The sequence below is a fragment of the Endocarpon pusillum genome (assembly GCF_000464535.1).
Source record: "Endocarpon pusillum Z07020 unplaced genomic scaffold C734253, whole genome shotgun sequence".
NCBI lineage: Eukaryota > Fungi > Ascomycota > Eurotiomycetes > Verrucariales > Verrucariaceae > Endocarpon > Endocarpon pusillum.
Window position 1 is genome coordinate 469,436 of NW_006913602.1, and position 22,246 is coordinate 491,681.

The 22,246-nt window shown below is 48.4% G+C and overlaps 8 protein-coding genes across 8 annotated transcripts; 1 reads left to right on the forward strand and 7 right to left on the reverse strand.

The window, feature by feature from the left end:
- Positions 1–482: 482 nt before the first annotated feature.
- Positions 483–1,964, forward strand: EPUS_00149 (uncharacterized protein; the record flags this gene model as incomplete). The annotated part of the gene is made up of 1 exon (XM_007789178.1): positions 483–1,964. The coding sequence occupies one exon, from the start codon at positions 483–485 to the stop codon at positions 1,962–1,964; it is 1,482 nt and encodes a 493-aa protein (XP_007787368.1).
- A 2,783-nt stretch (positions 1,965–4,747) lies between these two features.
- On the reverse strand, positions 4,748–5,224 carry EPUS_00150 (uncharacterized protein; the record flags this gene model as incomplete). The annotated part of the gene is made up of 2 exons (XM_007789179.1): positions 4,748–4,976; positions 5,091–5,224. 2 exons carry the CDS (start codon positions 5,222–5,224, stop codon positions 4,748–4,750), a joined length of 363 nt encoding a protein of 120 aa, XP_007787369.1.
- A 936-nt stretch (positions 5,225–6,160) lies between these two features.
- On the reverse strand, positions 6,161–6,751 carry EPUS_00151 (uncharacterized protein; the record flags this gene model as incomplete). Its single annotated transcript, XM_007789180.1, has 1 exon — positions 6,161–6,751. The coding sequence occupies one exon, from the start codon at positions 6,749–6,751 to the stop codon at positions 6,161–6,163; it is 591 nt and encodes a 196-aa protein (XP_007787370.1).
- A 24-nt stretch (positions 6,752–6,775) lies between these two features.
- EPUS_00152 (Mitochondrial-processing peptidase subunit beta) lies at positions 6,776–9,774 on the reverse strand (the record flags this gene model as incomplete). The annotated part of the gene is made up of 6 exons (XM_007789181.1): positions 6,776–7,222; positions 8,217–8,529; positions 8,579–9,273; positions 9,326–9,403; positions 9,450–9,575; positions 9,628–9,774. 6 exons carry the CDS (start codon positions 9,772–9,774, stop codon positions 6,776–6,778), a joined length of 1,806 nt encoding a protein of 601 aa, XP_007787371.1.
- Positions 9,775–12,409: 2,635 nt separating this feature from the next.
- Positions 12,410–14,307, reverse strand: EPUS_00153 (uncharacterized protein; the record flags this gene model as incomplete). Its single annotated transcript, XM_007789182.1, has 2 exons — positions 12,410–13,104; positions 13,188–14,307. The coding sequence occupies 2 exons, from the start codon at positions 14,305–14,307 to the stop codon at positions 12,410–12,412; spliced, it is 1,815 nt and encodes a 604-aa protein (XP_007787372.1).
- Positions 14,308–14,403: 96 nt separating this feature from the next.
- On the reverse strand, positions 14,404–14,748 carry EPUS_00154 (uncharacterized protein; the record flags this gene model as incomplete). Its single annotated transcript, XM_007789183.1, has 1 exon — positions 14,404–14,748. One exon carries the CDS (start codon positions 14,746–14,748, stop codon positions 14,404–14,406), a length of 345 nt encoding a protein of 114 aa, XP_007787373.1.
- Positions 14,749–17,738: 2,990 nt separating this feature from the next.
- Positions 17,739–18,566, reverse strand: EPUS_00155 (uncharacterized protein; the record flags this gene model as incomplete). Its single annotated transcript, XM_007789184.1, has 1 exon — positions 17,739–18,566. The coding sequence occupies one exon, from the start codon at positions 18,564–18,566 to the stop codon at positions 17,739–17,741; it is 828 nt and encodes a 275-aa protein (XP_007787374.1).
- A 2,184-nt stretch (positions 18,567–20,750) lies between these two features.
- EPUS_00156 (uncharacterized protein) lies at positions 20,751–21,446 on the reverse strand (the record flags this gene model as incomplete). Its single annotated transcript, XM_007789185.1, has 1 exon — positions 20,751–21,446. The coding sequence occupies one exon, from the start codon at positions 21,444–21,446 to the stop codon at positions 20,751–20,753; it is 696 nt and encodes a 231-aa protein (XP_007787375.1).
- Positions 21,447–22,246: the final 800 nt, after the last annotated feature.

A 22,246-nucleotide genomic window follows, 5' to 3' on the forward strand; every position in this document is an offset into this window, starting at 1 on the left:
TTCAACCTTGTTCAATTTCTTCCGTGGTTGATGCCGACTGTGGTCCCCGGAACTGACGCCTGTTCCGGCTTCGGGCCTAAATATAGAACACTTCATGAAGATCATTCACCCTCTCGCCCATCCTCCAGCCTACCATAACCCAAACCCTGTCTTACCCCGGCCTTTGCTCGAATCCACACCTCATCGTCCTCAGTGCCGATCCACCATCCTACTCTCTATCCGTGCTACTCTCCCTCCTGTCAAGCACACCTCGCTCGCCCAATAATCTAGATCCCATTCCTGATAACGCCGGGTGCGCTTTCCCTCGAGCCTAGCACGATTGGTGGTTGTACATCTTTGCTTCGACTCATAATCATATTTCCAGAGCCTCTACCGTCACACTTTATCTTCATGAATGGAGTTGAACAGGAGGTAAAGTTGGGCAAGGAATAAGAAGCGCAACCCTCTCTCGTTGCTGGATCGCATCCCTCTTATCCATCAACATGGCTACAGAAGTATCACCACCACCAGCATTGGTACCTTCTACAACCAAGTGCGCATCTTCCCCGCCGGTATCTCCTACCATGAAAAGCCTACCATCCGCACCACCTACAAATCCTCCTACTCTACCGCCATTGATAACAAATACAAATACGGCTACCGCCCGGCGAACAACAACGGCGCCGAGGCCTCCTTCATACGCCAACAGGCGCATGTCATCGTATCAGGGCAAAAACTCCTCTCAGTCCCGACCCTCATCACACGTCTTTCCCATCTTCCATTCCAGCTTACCCTACACTCTTGTCCGCGACTTCGCCTACCCACCGAACCATCCATATCATTACGGCCCTCCTCCACACACCTCAGGTCTCTCCACGCCAGTCAGTGAGTCACGGCGGCTTTCGGATACTGCGGTATCCCACTGGGACGAATCGCGAGCACAATCGTCGAATACACCACCGTGGACGACTGAAAATACAGGCAACACAGCGCAAACCAGTTCCCGAGAACAACTACCAGCAATGACGTTCACTAATGACGGTCCACCATATTCTGAAGACGAAGACCTCCACTCACCTGTGGTAACGACCTCGCGTCATAAGAAAAGCAAGTCGTCAACCAATAATAGAGGACGTTCACCAGGTAGCTCGAATGGCAACAGAGGAGTTTTCGTGGGTGTTAACGTAGACGGTAGCGAGACATATTATGTTGATGAGGAAAACCAAGCGGATGAGGATACTGATGGTCCAGGAGGAGAGATTGTCACATATCCACCACATCAAGCTAGACAGTCTCTGCTGAGTCCCGATTTCCATAAATCCAGCCAGCGAAGAGACTCACATTTTGCCACATCATTACGCAGATCATCTGAAAGTGATGCAAGAGTCCGCACCGATGAGTCTGATGATGAGTATTCGGAGGCTGATGACGAGGCACGCTTTTCCCGCAACTACTCATTCACTATCGCAAGCCCAGACGAGGAAATGCATGGCAAAGCAGTAGCTCTATTTGATTTCAAGAGTGAGCACGAAAATGAGTTGCCCTTGACCGAAGGACAAATAATTTTGGTATCGTATCGTCATGGTCAAGGCTGGCTTGTTGCTCAAGATCCTAAGACTGGAGAAAGTGGGCTTGTACCTGAAGAATTTGTTCGGCTGGTCAGAGACATTGAAGGCGGCTTGAATGGTCTTACCGCTCAGATCGATGACCTGCTGAGCCCGGGGAGCGAAAACGTGGCCACCCCGACCGTGTCTGGCGAGGGATTTGGAGGTCACGAAAAGAAAGCAAGTAATGGAAGCAACCCGGCGACAGGAGAGAAGCATCCGTCCATGCAGTCAACCTTCAGCACAAGCAGTAAAGATCTGGAGAAATATCCTTTGCAGAAGGACAAAGATGACAACCCAACTCCTACGCTATTAAGTCATCCTCTGAGGAATGAGCTAGTCGACAGCCAGAAGGGAAAGGAAAACAGCAAACGACCTTGACGAGGGGCTGCCCCGGCCTTTGCGATAATAGCTTCAACGATGCAATGGATCATGAAATACATGATAATGAGCATGTTGGTTTATTCTGAAATGGATAGAGAGAGCTAGTACCTGGGGTAGCACCAGCATTGGTGGGTCACTTTCCGTTTGGTGTCTGCACATACGTGGACCTTCATGGAGATGCCATTGAAGTATCCATAGCAAGAGATGTAGCAACTTTGTAACACAGACGTTAACACCTTGTTCATGTCAGATTTTACAAATCGATCCTTCTCCTCGCCCAGACTCAGACTCCTTTTGTGCATCGCAAGCATACAACTTTGCTCTCCTTTCTAGGTCCGGCCAGGTGTGGTCACTTACCCTAACGTCCTCGGGCTCTGTCGTCCTACCTTACTGACCTTGCACTTATTGCGCTTATGCCTGTCTCCCAGTACCCGCAACGGCCATACCAATTTCCATCTTGCTACTTTCTCGTCCACAATGACAATGAGCATCTTAACGCTATGTAGCTCTGGAGAATTTAATGAATAAGATGGATGGCCAACTGGAGGATTGTAAAATGCACTTGATGTTCAGGCCGCAGATATCGATACCCTTGAAATCGAGATCTTGAAATCTACGAGCCAACCCTATCTCGAGACTTGGAAGCACTTTGCCATGGCCTTTCGAACCGAGCTGATGATAGATTCATGAGTCACTGTGGAAGTGCTTGAAAAAGGAAATACATCCACTCGTATTGGTGACGCGCTCGTTGATGCCACTATGCTCAGTAAGCGTATGTGTTCATATAATACGACATCTTGTCTTCTCTACGAAATAAATTGGATCAGAGTGATTGAATATGGTCCGTGATATTCCGGCTCTATCCTAGCTCTCAAACATGTACTGATGCAACGGTAGCTGGCGATAAGGAGACTCTCCGTCTTTTCGGTGCGCATGCAACAGCATTAACAAAAGCTCCTGGTTTGGCAAGCGAGGTGGATATTACACTCCTAGATAACCCAAGGGATCCACGGATCCACTCGGACTGCTGCATAGTGTCTTTGTTGCTTTTGTTGACGCGCTTGAGGAGGCAGGATCCCGGCAGGGAATATCGTGATGATCCCCATGGCTCCCGAGACTCTGGCTTTCTGGAGATTGTGGGAGCACACCGATTTTTGGCAATCTTTCATGGACATCTAAACCCAGCTCTATTTCCAATCATCCGTCTTATACCTGGTTGCAAGCGGAGGCTGGGTTCTGCACTCGAAAATCATCTAATTTGGAGCAGTTGAGTCCCCTTCATTTACTGCTCCCTTGGAGTAAACATCAAGGCTGGCAGGGCTCCTTTTTCCACGCAGAGCTTTTCTCTTGTCTTCGACATCTCTACTTGCCTTATTTGAAGACTCTGTCGTGTTGTCCGTCAACCAGCATTGTCTCTTCACCATCTCGACAAGCTCTCATACTGTTATTGAATGCATTTTCTACCTTCAATCCCCAAAAGAACCATCTCAGCTCCAAAACGACTGATCTATCGCCGAGTCTCAAACTCAAGCTCTTGCAAGGAGTAGAATGTCTCTCAAAGGTCTTCCATACGAAGTTCTAGACTTGGTTGTCAGCCACTGGGATCATAGCTCTTTGTTTGAGCATCACGTCGACGAGCAACTACCTCTACGTCTTTGCGATCGGTACCCAATAGGAACAGGTCACTTTAACTAGATCACAGATCACTTTCTGCGCAAGTCCACTTTGACCCTTCTTGCTCTACCTCACTAGTAACATCCGAGAGATGATCCTCGAGTACCTTGATCAGCATCCCATGTCGAATCTCAGATCTACTTCTGACTATTGCCCACCTTCTCTGCACGTTACAAATAAGAATCCATAACTAGAGCTTAGTAGTCTTCAAAGGCATCTTCCTCCTCCTCCTCCTCCTCCTCCTCCTCCTCCTCCTGCCCCGTACCCCGTCCGCCCAGCTGAACACAACAAAATAATCTCCCAAACCCAGCAGCGTAATCACCCATGAAGCAAGACTAAATCTCTCCTTCAACAGCACCTAGCGTACGTACGCTCCAATGTTCACTGAATGGCTAAAGCACCTTATCCCGCTCAGTATAGCCCTGACTTGGCTTCTCAATTAGCCAACAAGGGAAATCCCAGCGCGAGTCTATTCGCTGAGAACGCAACGCACAGAGTATAACAGAGGAGAGGAGGTAAAGAAGAGAAAGGAGGAAAGAAAGGAAAAAGGAAGAGAGGTTCAAGTAAGATACGGGATCCCTTCCATTCGAAGGTTTAGCGGTACCCCTTTTTTTTCCCACTTCGTTCCGCTGGTCTCTGTTTCGATTAGTCGTACATGTGTACTCTGTGTAGATGGAGAAAGCGTATTAGAGAGCAGCTGGATAAGCCAGGTATGGTAGATCAGGGAGCTTCCGCAATCTTCTAGTTGCTAGGTTCTAGTTTGGAGTGTGAGCTGGCTGGCTGGCTAGCTAGCTAGACACTGTTGTGTTCTTTCTGCTCCGAGTTAAGACATTATTCATTATAATAAATCCATGTATGTGACGGCAAGCCTGCTCAGGACAGGTATGTGTGCTTGTTCCTTTTTGGTGAGTCCGTGCTCATCATCTAGTGCGCTGTTCATTCGGTGCCAGGGGTGGAGCAGTCGGGGGACGGCTGGGTACGGATTTGTCGCTCTCGCGTGTCTGGAGCGACTCAATACGCTGGTCGACCATCGATTGCGTAGGTCTATGTTCCCCCCAACTCTCTCCGCGCATCTCCGAACAGTCCCCACTCGGACACAGCACGTGTCATTGGTAGCGTTTCATCATGCACCACCCGGCGGCATGGGAGTGGGAGTGGGAGTCGGTGTTGGCGCCGAGGTAGAGGTTGGCGCGGGTGGTGCTGGAAGCAAGCTGCCCTTTAGCCATAATATGACCAGCACGATGCCGGCAATGATCACGACCAGGCTCAGCGAGACCGACCACCCAATGCACACCATTCTCGATCGCTTCTTCCGGTTTCGTTCGAGCCATGTGTCTCTAAGCAGTAGAGATAATGGTCAGTATAGTTGATCGAGATTGGTAAAGGAGGATGTGACCGAACAAGGCGAAGCCATGAGAATGACGTCAAGATGTATTGGGATGGACATACGAGTGCTTGAGCTCTGGCCTAAGAGATGCAGGAGAAGCTGCGCCATGAGTATGTGACGGATTGGCTTTTTCTTCGTCGAGGTGGACGGCTAGCGAGAAACGGCGCCAGAACGCTGGATCTCGGATGCCTGCCATATTGCTGGTGAGGTATTCTGGGATGAAGCAAGCTCAAAGTATATGTATATTTCGCGTAAAGTGGTCGATATGCGACCTTCAGACCTGGAGTTTGCTTGTGACACTGATTGGAGAGCGAGAGCAGTGACGGCCACTCGGAGCCCTTTGACCAATACAGGAAGATATATTGAAGGGTTCAATATACACGTAAGGAGCGTCAGAGACCAACACACAAAAGAGTGAGTGTGCAAGATCCAAAAGATGAGAAAGAACGATGGCTTAACCGACGCAGAACGGTCACTTCATCAACAGCAGAAAAAACAGAGATCCTGGATGAAAGAGAGGAAAATGTTGCGCATCAAACTGGCCACGAACGCGCACGGAAGTCTGCATGGAAAGCTACTAGAAACCGGGCTATTCCCGCAATCAAAATGCCCCACGCCAATGACAAAGTCGCGATGAGCATAAGCTCCTGGACCATCGGCAATCCTGCTATCATGATGAACTGTGGCAAGGATATGAGAGTGGATCTCTGGAGGCTCTTTGGTTGGGACGCGGTTGGCTGAAATTGGGACCAAAACCTTGAACTAGAAGAAAAGGGGCAAGTTTGATTACTTCCAAGATTAAATGTGGCTAAGTTACTACGCACTACGTATGGTTGATGCCAGGCATTGTCTGTCACAACGAAACGCCACGCTTGACAGAAATGTCCAAGCCTATATTCCGTACAGCATTCAGGTTAAGGAGCTCAAGAACTGCTCTCTGCTGCAGTTTAGGGTTGAATACATCGACCGTCAATCATAAGACGCACACATCAGTCCGAGAAAACAAGGTGCCACTCCAGTTGAAGCACAGTTGGTATGTGTAGCGAATTTTTTGGAGCACAACAACATGAATCCTATCAGCACCAATACTTAATCTAGATCTTCAGAACGGCTTTTCCGAAATTTTCTCCTTTCAGCATGCCAACGAATCCTTGTGGACCATTCTCAATGCCCTCCGTCTCGGAAAATCTGGCCGTGAAACTGCGTCAGCAAGCCACTGACTAAGTTTCTGCTGATGCTCCTTCGCATATTTCGGTCCCAACTCCGGTGAGCCCACAATAAAACCCCTGAACGTAAGGTTCTTCGGAATCATATGGAACAGGTTCTTGATTCCATATCTCTGATCCGGGGGTGCGTTGTACTGCGAGACCATTCCACATCCAACAATTCGTCCATTGTTCCTCAGCATCTCAAGGGCGGCCTCGAGATGCTCGGCTCCGACGTTATCGTAGTAGATGTCGATGCCATCCGGAGCCAGCCGTTTGAGTGCGTCGAGCGGCTTCTCTTTTTTGTAGTTGAAACCGCTATCGAAGCCCAGGTCTGTAGTGATGAAGTTGAGCTTCTCATCGCTTCCAACGGAGCCGATGACGGTCAAGCCTTCGTGTTTGGATAGCTGGCCGACAATCTGTCCCACCGCACCGGCAGCAGAGGAAATGAAGATCACCTCTCCTTCCTTTGGTTTTCCAATCTCGTACAAGGAGCTGTAAGCTGTCAATCCAGGCATACCGAGTGGTCCTATATAATTCCTTCAGTCTTTCAGTGCCGTGGAAGGATCGATCTTCCGTGCATTCTCCAGTATTTCCTTTGGTACCGATGAATATTGCTGCACAGGAATCTGAGGTCCAACCAAGAGATCTCCTTCTCTGTAGTCCGTGTTGTCGGATCTCAGGACGCGTGAGAAGCAGTAGGACGTGATGGGCTCATTGAGAGTGAATGGCGAAGAATAAAGTTTCTTCTCTGGCTCACGCATTCGACCTCTCATGTAAGGATCGAACGAAGCATAGAGGTTGTTGGTAATGACACCCCCCGATGGAGCAGATGCTGAAGAGTCATAACCACGATCTTCGACACTCAGATGCTCGCCAGCTACCGGCGTGCCAGTAGGAACCTTCTTGAAGATGATGGACAGGTTCTCTCGAGCGCCATGGCGTAGTAAGACGAATGTCCTCACAAATATGCCGCGTGGCGTTTCGCGCTCATGAGAAAGCAGAAGCTAGCTCTTTGCGCGGAAGTTACGAGAATACGGAGAATTGCCGAACAAGATACAATAATTTGATGTGTACGCAGGCTGATAGTTGAGAAGGGATCTGCTTCTATGGAATCCCGACAACGCTTCGAGGCATAAAAGAGGTTTATATCAAGCAAATCTACGACGATTAGAAGTCACTCATCCGATATACCCAATCGCATCGCCCGTGGGACGTCTTGACCTTCGCATTTGGATTTCCAAGCTAACGACGTCATTCCATAATCATGTTGGCGTAGCTTGGACTGCATAAGGACTCAAGGAGACACTTCCGACGTCAACCTTATTTGCGCCGAGGTAAGGTTACCCATCGGGTACGGAGCCTGAGCCACAATGGCAAGTGTTGAGGTAGAATGGGGAGAAGACGTAAGGGGTACTACGTAGTAGTTAGTGCCGTATCGGCATCTAGTGCCGGAAACGGCAAGAGGCTGGAAACCTACACGCTGGCGTGTCGAGAAGTGCGTTCCTTCCGATACAGGTTTCCACTCTTGACATTCTTCTCATGGACCTCAATATCTCCATTGATAAGCAGATCCAATATGACAGATCTCAAAAAGACGTACAAGATACACTGTCAACATTTGAACCAAACCTATCACGTCAGCAAGTTATGAGAGGATGATTACTGTTTCGGGCCGTTTTCGATTCGGGCTCGGCCTCGATACATATTATAGTATATAAGGAAGGATCTGTCATGTTAGAACGTATTGGTCGGCGGCACCGAGTACCACGACGACCACTACGGATTAATTCTCCCTTTTACAAGCGCATAAGATTGTGATGGCTCAAAGTTATGCTTGGCTGTCTGTACAATTACAAGGCTTTCACCCAAGCCAAACTTCTACATATCCTCCAAGCTCCCCTTCTATGCCGTGTTCCTGCTCATGTCGTTCCTTATCCTGTTGTAATCAAGCAGTCCCTCTATACTGCCCACCGCACTCACTGCCACATCTTGATCCCACAGCTTCTTTCTGGCGAACCTCATTACATCCTTTTCGGAGATGTTGCCTATGACCCGTTCAATCTCAAGAGGGTCCATTCTTCGACCTGTGGTGACAATCTGCCGACCAATATCCTCTGCAACGGCAGTTGTGCCGTCCAACGAGAGCAACAAGGATGCCTTCAATTGAGCTTTGGCCCGCTCGGTCTCTGCTTCGCTGACGTTGAATGAGAGGCGAGACCACTCGCGTAGGGTGAAATGAACCAGATCGTCAATCTGGGTTTTGTTCTCGGTAACAAGGTATATTCCCCATAGACTGACTTTGGTTAGCGGTCACCCGCATAATAAGAGATTGACCTTCTTACCCAGTATCGCTGTAGCTTGTAGAGAAACTCATGAAACTGTTGGCAAGACCGTTTTCGTGGACGAATCTGCTCAGCTTGCTGCCCAGATATGGTGAGTTACCCATTGCCCGATCCCAATTTCCCACAATGGCCTGGGTGACCAGGGCAGTAAAGTAGTCATCATCTTTCCAGCTGACTCCCTCAACGGCAATAGCAATGTGTGCAGTGGGTATAGTGTCATCCCGAACTCGAACTTCTGAACCAATGAAATCCGGCTTCCGCTTCTGTTCTGCTGCGACTTGCGAAGCGTACGATGTTGGAGGTGCTTGTGGTAGATTACTGAAATACTGTTCTGCTAGCTTGACCAGATCGTCGTGTGGAACACCTCCAGCACTGACCAATACCATGCGATCGGCCAGGTAGTTTGTTTTGATGTAATCCAGTAAGTCTTGTCTCTGTATGCTGGCGATGTTCTCTTTTGGTCCAAGAATTGTCCGGCCAAGGGGTTGACCCTGATAAGCTGTGGCGTGAAGGTGGTCGAAGACGACTTCATCTAGCTGCTTGTCAACCTCCTCTTGCTCACGTAGGATGACGTCCCTTTCGCGCTCGACAGCTGCCGGCTCAAGTTTGGAATTTTGGAGAATATCGGAGAGAATATCGACAGTTCTTGGAACATCGGAGTTAAAAGATTTGGCATAATAAACAGTGTTCTCGCGCTACATTTTCTGTCAGGACCCATATTGCTTGCGTCTACTGAATGGACGGTACCGAGGTGTAAGCGTTCAGATGACCTCCCATGTTTTCAATTTCGAGCTCCAGCTGCTGTTGACTTCGTTTGTTTGTACCCTACCAACGTCAGCTCTATCAAAGAGGAACAGGCCTCCATCATTACCTTGAATGCAAGATGTTCTAAGAAGTGCGCCGTGCCATTCGTTCTGTCGGTTTCTGCTCTGCTTCCAGCATCAATCCACACACCAACGGTAGACGTCTGCGCCCATGGTGAATGTTGAGTGGCAATCTGATGGCGTTGTCAGTTCGGAGGAAGGTAATAGATTCTGGCATAATCCTACCGTCAGGCCGTTCGAGAGGGTCGTGCATTCTGTTTGTGCTGGCTCCAGAGGAGTAGCAAAGCCTCGCTTGATGGGCTGAATTGACCTCAAAGCCTTTCGAGTGCGCAGAGCTTGATTGAAGCTATACGCCAGCCTCCGTGAAGCCATCGCGAGTGTAAAGGAGAGTCCGGAAGATGTTGACCTGGTTTGTAGCGAAGTCTGAAGGTACCTGCCCTAGCGCAGTTTGAAGAAAGCTGAAAGCTGCTGGCAAGAATGACCAATCAAAATTCAACTGCGGTGCGTGGTGTTAAGACTTGGCAGGAAAACTTTGGAGCACGGAATTTGGCTTTCTTTGAAACTGACTACTCATGGCGATGAAGTATTACAATCTTCTCTCTAATATGATTGTCTTGAATAAAGTACATTGTTAGAGCCCAAGCTTGTATAATGGTGGACCAATACAAAGACATGGCTGCCATCTATGAATCGTAGCCCTTCTTACGTTGACTGACTGTTGGCATAACTATTTAGCCTTACGCATGGGTGGAAGAGGGGACCCTAGTTAGCAGAAAGTGTATCAAAGTGTATCAAATTGTATATTATGGGATACATATTAAGGACTGATAACTCATACTACTAAGTGATGTGGAATCTTCTTATCGATGAGGCAGACCCATAGCCAACGGTTGCCCAGAAGTCGAAAAAGATTCGTTAGGAATGGTGATAATACAGCTCACCTCTCTAGGTTCCAGGAGCAGCGTTTGGAGCACTGGTAATGGCTTCGGGGCTTCCGTCAGGAGTTTACACGAAAGTGTAGAAGTGCTCAAGTAATAGTTCCAGCGTCCATCGGAGGCTGGGCTTGCAGTAAGAGGCGCCTTTTCGGAAGGAAGGATTGGGACGGGCAAGTACTACTCTGTATTACTTAGCAGGAGAAGGCCCTCTGAAAACTATGTCTAAATTATCATCAATATGTGCTTAGTTTCGGCCTAACCGTGATAGGATCCAGTTTACATAGAATTATGCAGCTAAACATCTGAAATCCCATAAAATTATGTTATTTCAGACGTCATTCCAGGAAAATGACCGTCAAAATATGGCTAAGTTATGATCTATTTGAGACAATCCTTATAATAAAACATCTACTAAATTACTAAGGACCAATACCACATCATTTTCAGAGCCCTTCTCCTGCAGCTAAGTGGTACTCACCACTGCAGTCAACCGTGCCATTGAAGGAAACAGCTCTGAATCCTTGGCACACCGCACTATCTCTTTCTCGATTGATGTAGACAGGACGGTTCAACTCATCATTCTTGATCATAGCTCCTGTGGCCTGAACTCACTGTGAACGGCGCAGCCACCTAGTGCACCATCAATCGGCTGCACAGCGAGTTCTCTGCTCTGCCTTTGGTCCGGTCTCGAGTACCCAGACAACAACCCCATTAGAGCGCGGAGACGAATGATAGATCTCACTTTTGCACTGTCAGACAGCAGACTGCCAACAGTTCGCCTATGTCTTATGGTGATTGGCCTGACCAGCTTTTTACCTTGCCGAGCGAAGAATTTTCCATCGTCTAGGACCCACCAAAGATCTAACTCCCTGTCGATGACAGTTAGTACCACTAAGTTGTACTACTTGACACTGAATATGCACGAACACTGACCTAAGACAACCGATGCAAGTTCATGCTTGAGTGCCAAGTCATGCAGAGACAACATTGACTTCTATAGTGCTTAGATAAAGCTCGCTTTTCTGATCCGCTTCAGGCTAAGACTTACGTTTCTACTAAAGGGTAATATATCCGATGTGTGACTCTCCTTAGCCTCTGTCGACAAGTCCATCTAGATCAGCCCACTCTGTGTTCTGGACTGTCAGCACTTAGCCCGGCACAAGTTCATCTCCGTATAAGTAATGGGGAGCGAGTGCCTTGTACATCTTCCTTCTCTTCCACAATCAAGCTCACAGATCAAGTTGAAGCTCAATCAAGCCAAGCAGATACTAGTCCTTACTATACCTTGCCCTAGCTTCTCCTGTGCTATCTCAATCATCATGAAATTCTCCATCATCTCCTCCATCCTTCTTCCACTAGCCTCTGCTACCATCATCTATCCCAGCACCACTTCCTCCTGCGGCAATAACATTGGTACCTTCTCCTCCTGCGGCGATACTACCCTCCGGAACTACAACATATTGTCCGCTCGTGTCAACTTCGAGAGAGCTACCGCACGAATGTATCGTGATATCGACTCCCGGGGTAGATGTGCGGGAACCTTCATCAGCGTTGCTAGTGACAAGTGTCAGAATGTTCCGTGGGGACGCATCCTGTGCATCAGAATCTGTGGTGGCACTTGTTCGAACGCTTGCTAAGTTGGAGGCAAGTGATAGACTTTAAGGGGACTTTGAGCCAATCTCCTTGGGTGTTTGATCCCTTGGTGATGACTGGGCTTATATCTACCAGGCGACATGAAGGTCCGCATTCCATAGTTGATGTGCTTTTATCAGCCATCATGGCCTGCCAAATGTCATTGTTGATGTTCTTGTTGGAAGGGAAGACCTGAGTGGCACTTGAGGTTCGAGGAGCTGTACCTTGGCTGCGGCGACGTAAAGTACTTATCCACTGCAAGACCGAAACCGCCTGATTTGCGGGTCCTTATCCAGAGCCGAAATCATTGTGTTGCCAAGAATTGAGAGCCTCCATAGTGTAAGACTTTGATACCTAGTGAAAGCACCTGGAACAATCAAACATACCAGGCTTTCTTAAAGCCAAGTACCTTGAAGAATGCACCTATACATCAGACTGGATCATATTGGAAACGAGAAGACTGGGCTTGACATATCTATATTGGTGCCTTCAAAGTCAAAAAACGGCATCCCGAAGCCGAGGTTAGAATCGGCCAAACCAACATTTGTTCCATCCATCGACGGAAACTGATTGAAGTTCATAAATTCCAGCGGCATAGGGACAGCTGGCCTTCCAGGTGAGTAATCCATGCTTTGTGAGCTGGATTCGGGCAAGGCGGCTTTGGTTGGCACTTGTTGAGTGACCCCAGAAGCTAAAGACTCTGCCATTTTCCGGAGCCCTCCTGCCATTCGGTGAATAACGTGGCCACGACCAACCTGGGTTGCGCTCAACTGGGTTGATAGTCTTTCTATAAGCATCCGCGTTTCTTGTTGGTTGATGAATAACTGTGCACTGTGCTTTGCTGCCGCCTTTACTAGAAATACGCAAGCGAAGGCTATCATGCCGTAGAAGTAATGAGGGACGCCAGCGAGCCCGACCTGAACCTCTACATCTTCCAGAATGATGTTGACGATACTCACAGCAGCGGTGACAGCAGCAGAAGCCGTCTCGACAAATGGTTGGGGGATGACTGAGCTTTGGGATGTTGAGTTAGTCCTTAGACCACGAAAGACGTAGGCATCGAGATAGATTCTGCTGAAGTAGTGGTGGATGTATGTTCCTTTAACAGGAAAGGTGCCAATATGCTTGTTAGGATCTAGGGTACCTGTCAGTACTTTGTTTTCCATCGGAATGAAATCGAAAGCTCTTAGCTTCTGGAAAGGGTCGCGAAAGACTAACTATGAGTTTTTGACCAGCGCAAAACCCAGTTTTCCAAGTCACGTTCGAAGCTTTTGATCCTGGGGAGCATGGATTCCGGTAATGGACTTCCTGTATCATCTTCTGGGCCTAGACTCTCCCTGATTTGGGACATCAAAAGAAGCAAAGAGACCTGCGCAGCAACCCTTTTGTCACTATCAGAAGCCACTGAGCATGCCAGATAATTCTCATAGCCCAGAATATAGTGCTCATTGTCTCTCATGATGGATGCTCTTCCATACAGAATAGAGAGATGGTGATCACAGATATAGAGAAGATACAGCAATCGAAGGCCGTCACGTGCGTCACACAGCTGATCTTTGTCATATTTTGATGGATGTTTCAGTGAGTCCGTCAGTTGATAGTAGCATGCTCTCAAGTGAAATTCACCTGCCCGACGAATTGCATATCCAGACAACGTCCATCCAACATCACTCAGCCAGAAAGAACCGACAACCAAAGCTCGAAGGTACTCGACGTCAATCTTTCTTTCAAACATCGCATTCGCAACCAGGCGTTTAAATTCTTTGCTGCATAACGAGTAAAGGTCGGGTTTGGCGGAGACATCATGCAATGCTGCTACAGTTAAGACTGCGGCCGTCAGGGTAGGAGATCGACGTCGAAAGTCGTCAAGGCCCTCATACTGGGCAGTCATATTATAGAAATAAGGGTCCAGACGCGTGATGTAGTAGCCAGCTAGTCGTTCAGCGTCCTGTACACTGATCTGTCCCCGAGAGATAAAATCACTATCACGAAGTTGTTTGCATATACGCCTTTGTTCGTCAGTAACAGATTCTGTGGAACGAAGGGATCTGAGGCCAGTAATTTGATAGAGTGATTCAATGGGTATCTGAGCAACGTTCTCCGCCAGAGGCGAAAGTTTAGGGGAGTTGTCGTATGATTGCTCCTCCTCCTCCTCCTCCTCCAAGTCTTCATGCTCATTTTCCGGGTCATGATCGAATATTACGGTAGGTTCTACGGTGTGGATATGTGGATTTGGCAGTCCGGGGAGGGACAGCGTTTGCAGAACTTGTTGCAACGAGGTGTGCATGTGAGCGATATCTCTTGTCACGGAAGTCTTCCATTTGGCATCCTCCGACATCAGTGTTTGTAAGCTCTTATTAAGACGACAAGATAAACCTCTCTCACGACACCTTTGGCATGGAGGTGAATCGCCCGGTCCCATGAGACATTTTATCTACCCAATTAGACCCGGAAGACTGGACGGCTTAACTGTGCGCACCTTCTGCTTACGGCACGCTGCACATGCCTTGACCTTCCTAGAAATGCTCGGAACCCTCGGCTCATTCATACTGGTTGAGCCATTGGTCGAGCTTGCCTTGTGTATCGTCGCGGTCTTGGTATCAGACTTCAGTTGCTTCTGAGGGGTGCCCCCAGCGGGAGCAGCCTGAGTATTTAATGGTCGAGGACTGTCCTGAGCAGAAGACCGAACATGAGAAGGAGAAGGTGACAGGTTCGGAGTGATGGTAGAAACGCCGTGTGGAGATGTAGGGTTTGCTTCGGTCCAGTTCCGCTTCGGCATACTGGGTGGAAATTGATGTCAACGGGCCGGTCGTAGAGAATCTCGCATGTCGAAATTGGCTTGATATTAATCTATGTTCTCAAGAACTTAGAGGTAGTTCTTTCTTTGCGTGCGCATTGCTGAATTTTTCATTGCGGAAGGATGCGACGCTGACCGAGAAGTGTCTCGTTGAGAACAGGTTCTAGCTACTTTCAATGTGATGCGTGACAAAAACGGCACCAATGATCGAGGAGACGCGCGAGTACGGTTCCTGTGGCACGTCCCTGCCGTGTAACCTTAGATACTACCACAGCTACAGCCCTAATTTTTGTACCCCCCTGCTTGAAACGTTAGTCTCGGTACATAACGTACTATATCGAATTAAGCAAAGACGTCCACAACATTAGCTAAATATGGTTAGTCTATAAAATCCAGTTTGCATTCCATTTGGCATTTATCACTGCTTAACATCTCGCCTGCGTCAACTGAGCAGCTTCGAAGATAGTCAGAAGGCACAGCATCCCAGGCAGCATTAACAGCCCGCTCGTAGCTCATCGTCTTGTGCAGTGTATCTCCATAGCGCTCTTGTATCTAATCATTCGTCTAATCCAGAATTTGCAGGATGAGCAAAATTCATGCAAAATAGCGACACGGATGCTGACAGGGATGTATATGTATAAAAGGCGTTTGTAACATATTTTGACCTTGGGGGTACAAAAATTAGGCCTGTAGGCGTACTCGATAGTAGATGCAATTGCTCGCCTATGGTGCTCATACACCCCGCTTCTGCGTGCGGGTGATGCCTCCCTAACTTAGGGTTACGAGTTACTGAGAGTGATATCCTCGTCTCTATTGGGAAATAAGCTAACTTATAACTGACATAGCACCCGCATCAGACATGACCTTCACATGATTTATGGCCCTGTACATTGCGTCCTGATCACGCGCGGGTATTTTCAATTTTCTTGGCTATGGAGCTATCAACCAATGGGCATTTCCCATGTAACGCGACAAGTGGATATGGATCATTTTGCCCTATACTGAACAACGTGAAAGACAACAGGCTCATCTCCCATCTTATCGATTCAGACCCTTATACACAAAATGAGGTTTTTTATTTCCTCCTGGCGCCAATATTTCCTACCTCGTCCCCTGTCACGACCAACCAAACCCCAATCTCCCCACAAACGTATAATGCATGTTTACCCCCAAATTACCCGTTAATTCCACATCAGTCATGGCAGACGCTCAACGCGCGCTCTCTTACTCATATAGGATATCCCTTGGCCGCGGCCAGCCCTTTAGGCTCAATAGGATACCCAAATGAGGCACTAACGATCACAGGGTGCTCCGGGAAACAGAGTTTAAGACAAGCTGCTCGTCCGAAGAATTGGTGCGGCATTGGAATGGGGTGCAGGAGGGCTGGAAAATGGTCGAGTCCACTGGGTCCTAGGATAATGAGCGGCCAGGAGGCGTGCGAGATTACGCTTATAGAGAGGAGAGGAGGGGTTAGAGCTGGAGTAGTTGTGGAAAATCGGAGCGAGGGACGAGGAAATGAAGATCAGAGGCGGTCCCTTTGGTCATGGTAGCGCCAGCTCGTGCAGTGGGATTGGTGCAGAGAATGTATTTGATGTACATTGTCGGCCTTTGAGATGGCTAGAGTGCTCCCAAAGGAATATGGGGGTTATGGAAGCTCGGCGTAGAACTTGCTCTGGGTGTAGCCAAGGCAGTGCCTGCTCATTCTACCAATCCACTCCACGATGTTGCATATAACGATAACGACCCTCGACCTCCTCGTAATTGCTGTAAACCCTGTGAATTACAATTTGGTTAACAGTGCGAGCATTCGGCATTTCCTGCACTGGATCAAAATGCCAGTCATAATCTGTTCTGGTGCACGAAGTGGGTTGGTGGATTGAAGCTCCACTGACGTTGATGCCAAGATCAGCACCAACCTCGGCGGATCAAATGTCTAGTGATCGAGTCCACCTCGACAACATAACATCGTCCCATTAAGCTGTTTTGTACAATATCCAGGCAACTTCGTGCCTTGATGATAATGGCATCAATCATGCGACCAGCGCTCCTTCGGCAGAGTCTCTTGATCACTTCGAGAAAAGCTTTCGTTCCAAAACCCTCAATACTCCGTGCATGTCAACCAGCAGCAATCCCACCGATCACCTCTATTATCTGCCAAACACCTCTAGTTACCACCTTTCATACTACAAGTCGACGAGCTATCCTTCCCGCTGGTCCTCAAGTTCTCGAAGGCACTGCTAACGATCCTGCTCCTGTCCCTAAGCCTTCACCAACTCACGGATCTTATCATTGGACCTTCGAACGAGCATTATCCTTGGGATTGGTACCTCTTACCATAGCACCGTTTGCATACGGAAGTTTAAACCCCGTGATGGACTCCGTATTGGTCGCTGCAATTCTACTACATAGCCATGTTGGATTTACGTGAGTGTGACACGAGATGTGATACTGTCTGGTTGGACATTAATACTAATGGATTGGAAGATCAATTATTATTGATTACATCCCGAACAGAAATCACCCAAGAGCGAGAAAACTATTCGAGTGGCTGCTCAGGTTAGGTACACTGGTTGTAGGGATTGGGTTTTATGAATTTGAGACAAACGATGTGGGCCTTACCCAAGGTGTCAGGAGGATTTGGAAGGCAGGATCAACCGATAAGGCTATTGGATCCGCTTGAGGGAGACAGACACAGGAAGGCTTTTTGACAATCATATCCTTAGCCGATACATGACCTCAAGGAAGGTGTCAAGTCGCTGCTTGGACAGCCAGCTGGCGGTCAAAACACTTCGAAAGCGAGAGTCCTGAAGTACATTGGAATGTTGAGACTGGCCTGATTCTTTTGGTTAGGCCAGAACATATAAGGATATCATTCCTGACAGGGCAATATCAGATTTATTAATGTGTCTTAGCACCTGTGCACAGCTTTCATTAACCGGCTTTCTCCTGTCATACGTACCTTGTATCTATCATCATTCTTCCTCTTCTTCCTCATCCCCCAGCAAATCGTGCTCCAGAATATCACCGTCCTCGCTCTTTTCAACTACCCTTTCGATCAGCTTCAATACTACCCTTATTGGCAAACCCACAACATTATCGAAGCTGCCATCGATTTTCTCCACCAGTATACCACCTGTACCCTGAATTCCATAACCGCCAGCCTTATCAGCCCCTTCCCTGGTCTTTACATATGCCAACAGTAATTCGTCGGTCACAGTAGAGTCAAATTTCACAGCCGTCTCCTCTACCGCCGTTTCCATCGCATAACCAGGATCTCGTGCACTCTCTAACGGAGCCATGCACGCCACAGCCGTATAGACACGGTGGACCCCCGTATCTCGCAAACACTTCAACATGGCTATATGTTGCGCCTCGCTCCGTGGCTTCTCTAGAATCTGTCCTGAATTACTCACGACGATTGTATCTGCGGCTATAATCATCGCTGGTTCACCCTTAGATTCATTGTCGATCTCTTGCTTGTAGACTGCGAGCGCCTTCTCTGTGGCCGTTGCGAGGACATATTCGAATGGAGATGCGGACTTTGGTAGATTCTCTTCGAAAGACGATGGGATGATCTCGATGTTGGTTAGTCCTATGGTTGCAAGGAGCTGTTTCCGCCGCGGTGATGCTGAAGCTAGGATTGTACGGCGGCGGCGGAGGAGGGTTAGAGCAGGCAGGTCTAAAGGAGGAGGGCGTAATACACTTGGTTTAGGGGGGGTGGGAGAGGCAGGATTCTGTGGTGTGGCTTCGTAGGATGGAGGAGGTTCTGAAGGTACCGGCGCTTTCTTGATATCTGACATCTTACCGGTACTGTTGATTAGTGGTAAATATTCATGATCTGGAATAAGGATGGATACTTTGGACCTAAACGCAAAGGTTTGATCCTGGAGGAAAAGTAGTACAATTACGTCGAGACACGTTAACAAAACTGCAAAAGTAGACGCATCGATCATGGAGTCTTCAAGGTCCTGCGACACTTTTTCATTCTACGTATGCATCACTTGCATACCTCTTGCTTTGCCTTTGCAGACATCTATCTAAGACAAAAATTGAATCCCTAGTATTACCTAGCAGGAAGAGGCCTCCCTAAGATAATGCCAGAAGACAAAAAGGATGACAAAAAGGATGACAACCACTCCGCCACGAGGACAGCGCCGGTGGGTTTCTGAACCTCATTCGATTGATGTATTTCCTGACAAGGAGCCATTTGTATGTGCCCTGAGTACTCCACGTAATAAGTCTAACCGTAAGATTGCTTAGAGTGTACAAAAGATATGTAGCTAGATTGTCCGCAATCCAATTAAGTACAGTCATTTTGAATTCACTTTGCCGGAAAGATTTTTTATTATACGGTCAGAATCAGTTTATTCGATGATACTGTTGTGATCTGGATTGATAGAATATTCGCTACCTCTACTGATGACGTCTTGTGCATATCTTTAGCTATCTGGTAAGAGTCAATGTGTACGGAGTACGAGTATCCGTAGATGAGGGTGCAAAGGGTGCCAAATCGGGGGACCGGAGCGACCCTTTGACGCTGCTTTTGACACCCTCTGAACCCACACTAGACAAGGATGATGGGGCTAAACGCCAAGACCAACGCCTAAACCTGGGAACCACCCAGAGCAGTGCTATCATGCCAATGGCATGAATGCAAAGAGACCAGTCAATCTGAAGTGTGATGGAAGTTTGATTCTCTACCTACTGGTCGGCTTACCGCCATATGACCGGTTGGCTAGTGCCATACTAACTAACCGTTGCTATGGTACCGGTTGAGTGCCGGTAACCAGGAGGGCTGTCATCTCCTGTGAGCCTGACAAGTGCCCCTAACAAGTAAGGTATATAAACGAAGGAATCTACTACTACTAACGTAACTATTAAAACTAAAACATCAATGCCGATATTGTATCTGCCTTTATAGAGACGCTATTAGACAAGGCGATCATAAAGCTAATAAGTTACATATCTCTTACTGCATATCTTACTACTCTAGCTATGCCTATATCCGTATAGCGCCTTAAGCTGTTCAAACTTTTACGCTAGCGATATTTTGAAACCCTAGAGAGCGCTGTCTCTAGAATTAGCACACCAGCAAAGAAGAGCCTGCTAGTCCTACTATCCACCACTCTGTCATAAAATGACGGTATTTATCATTGGCTCAAATATCCGCAGCCAAGGTATCTCACGTGACTATCTACCAATTGAAAAGCATCATCTCAACCTTAATCCTCTTAAAGGTGCGCCTGTAGCGTACCTCGCGTCTGTGGCGGATATTTGAGCCAATGATAAATACCGTCATTTTATGACAGAGTGGTGGATACCGTCATTTTATGACAGAGTGCTGGACACCTAAATTCTGCTTTCAGGAACACAAGGGACTTGCGAAGTCACTGTTCCCCTTGTCTGTGTCAACGTCTAAATCCTCTTCGGATCGTAATGCCGACAATTATCCGACTTCATATATCACTATATAGCTGCCGTGAATATTCGCGGTCGCGACTCAGCTGGAACACACCGGACGAGATCCGCTTAATATTTAACTCGGAAGTGCCCGCACCGTTGCTGGGCCACGCGCCGCTCCTGTCGGCGCTGGGTCCGAGGCGCCATCGACAAACGGGTGAGGAGAAGGGTGCCACACCCAGATAAAACCATTGGAATTTTGAAGGAGGATATTGTCATTTGAATACTATAGACATTAAGAGGTCTGGCTTTGCTATAATACGGTACTAACGGTACACAATCTTAGATCGGTACAAAACGGTATACACATCCACCATTGGTTGGATTGATGTATTTCGGACTATTGGAGCTTGTCCAGCTAATTTTTCTGCGGCCATGAGGTACAGAGGACGCGGTGGAACAACAGAGAAGCAAGCCAGCTAGTATTCCTTTAGCCTCGTCAGGCCTCTGATATACTCAGCCATCCCATCCTTGCTGATGCGTTTCTATTTCGTCTTGTGTCATCCTTACCCACGTGTGTACCTTTAACCGATGGACACAGATAGATCCAACAACGGCTGGGAACAGGAGTTGATTCTATTGTTAATCAAGGTTACGGCGCCATTGATGCCATACAAGCCACCTCTGTTCGCCGCCTCGTTGGCAACGCTGATGCTCGTGTAGGCCACGATGGTGGCGTTGACGCCGGCGTTAGTGCCGATGACGACAGAGCTGCCGGCGCAGAAAATGACATTGCAGGCCCTTGCGCCGTTGGTGAGGAGGATCTTGCTGTTGCTGAACAGGTCAAGCGAGGTGCCGACCTGGATGGCGAACTCGGCAGTGGAAATTCCACGCGCATCGAACGTGAGCGTCGCGCCGGGATTCAGCGCCGCTGTAGTGGCATAGCTGTACGTTCCCGGCGACAGGACCTTGCCATCCAGCGGCTGACCTGTCAGCATGACCGGAGCGAGGGCCCCCTTGCACGCTGCATACGCGGTCGAGATGTCCGCGATGCACCTGCGGGCGGCAAAGTTGGCCCGGTTGAGCGAGGTGGCCTGGCCCGGTGGGAACCCGGTGATTGAGGTGCCGGGTGAGGTGCCGACGGACCCGACGATGACCGTGTTCCCGGTCGAGGTGACGGTTTGGCCAGCGCAGGCGCCGAAGTTACTGGCTGAGCCGATGGAGATAGCTGCACTGTTGGAGACGAACAGGAGTACCATGGTCAGAGTGTTGGGATGCATCTTGTGTAAAATTGTTGTGAGTGGGTGGTTGTGGAAGGACGTCGGTAATTTCACAAGGACTGAGAAGAGAAGAGGAAACTTTTGTTGGTAGCGATGAAGAGAAAGCTACTTGACCGTGGTAATAACTGTTGGAAGTAGAATAGGAATGTACACTGACAGCAGAACGGGCTCTATAAGTACACTTTTCTCCATGACGCTCTCCATGACGCTTTCTCCATGACGCTTCTTTTCTCCATGACGCTTGACAGCGTCACAAGTAGCTGGGCGAGGACTGAGTATTGATCGACTGCATGCCATCCACAATTTGCAGTCGTGTGCCGTAACTAAAAGGACTAGAGCGGACATAGCATGGAATAGAGCTCTGTCATCGTCGCGAGGCTACCCATCTCGGATTCATATCCTGGGGCGATAGAGGACTACAAAGCAAAAAGGCGCACAATAGCCAGCCCTTTCCATGCGGCAACGAATCAATATGTTAGCTCTCCTGTGGGGGGCCTGTGTTGCATGCAAGCAAGTTCGCATCAGAGGTCTCTCGATGATCCAGACCGCGACCATGGGCCAGCACAATGCTGTTTGGGACATACACAGGGGTGATAAACCGTCGAGGTTCCCTTCGCAGCTCCATGATGTCATGGCTATTGACATTGACTGTGGCCTATTGGTGCGCAGCATCGCCGATTCCCTCTTTGAAGAGTGAAGAGAGCGCTGGTGGTTGCGCAGTGGATTGTTAGCGGGGACGGAAGACTGCTCGTAGGCTCTGTGGCTGTAAATTTTTCACAGAGCCATGCATGGAAATTTGA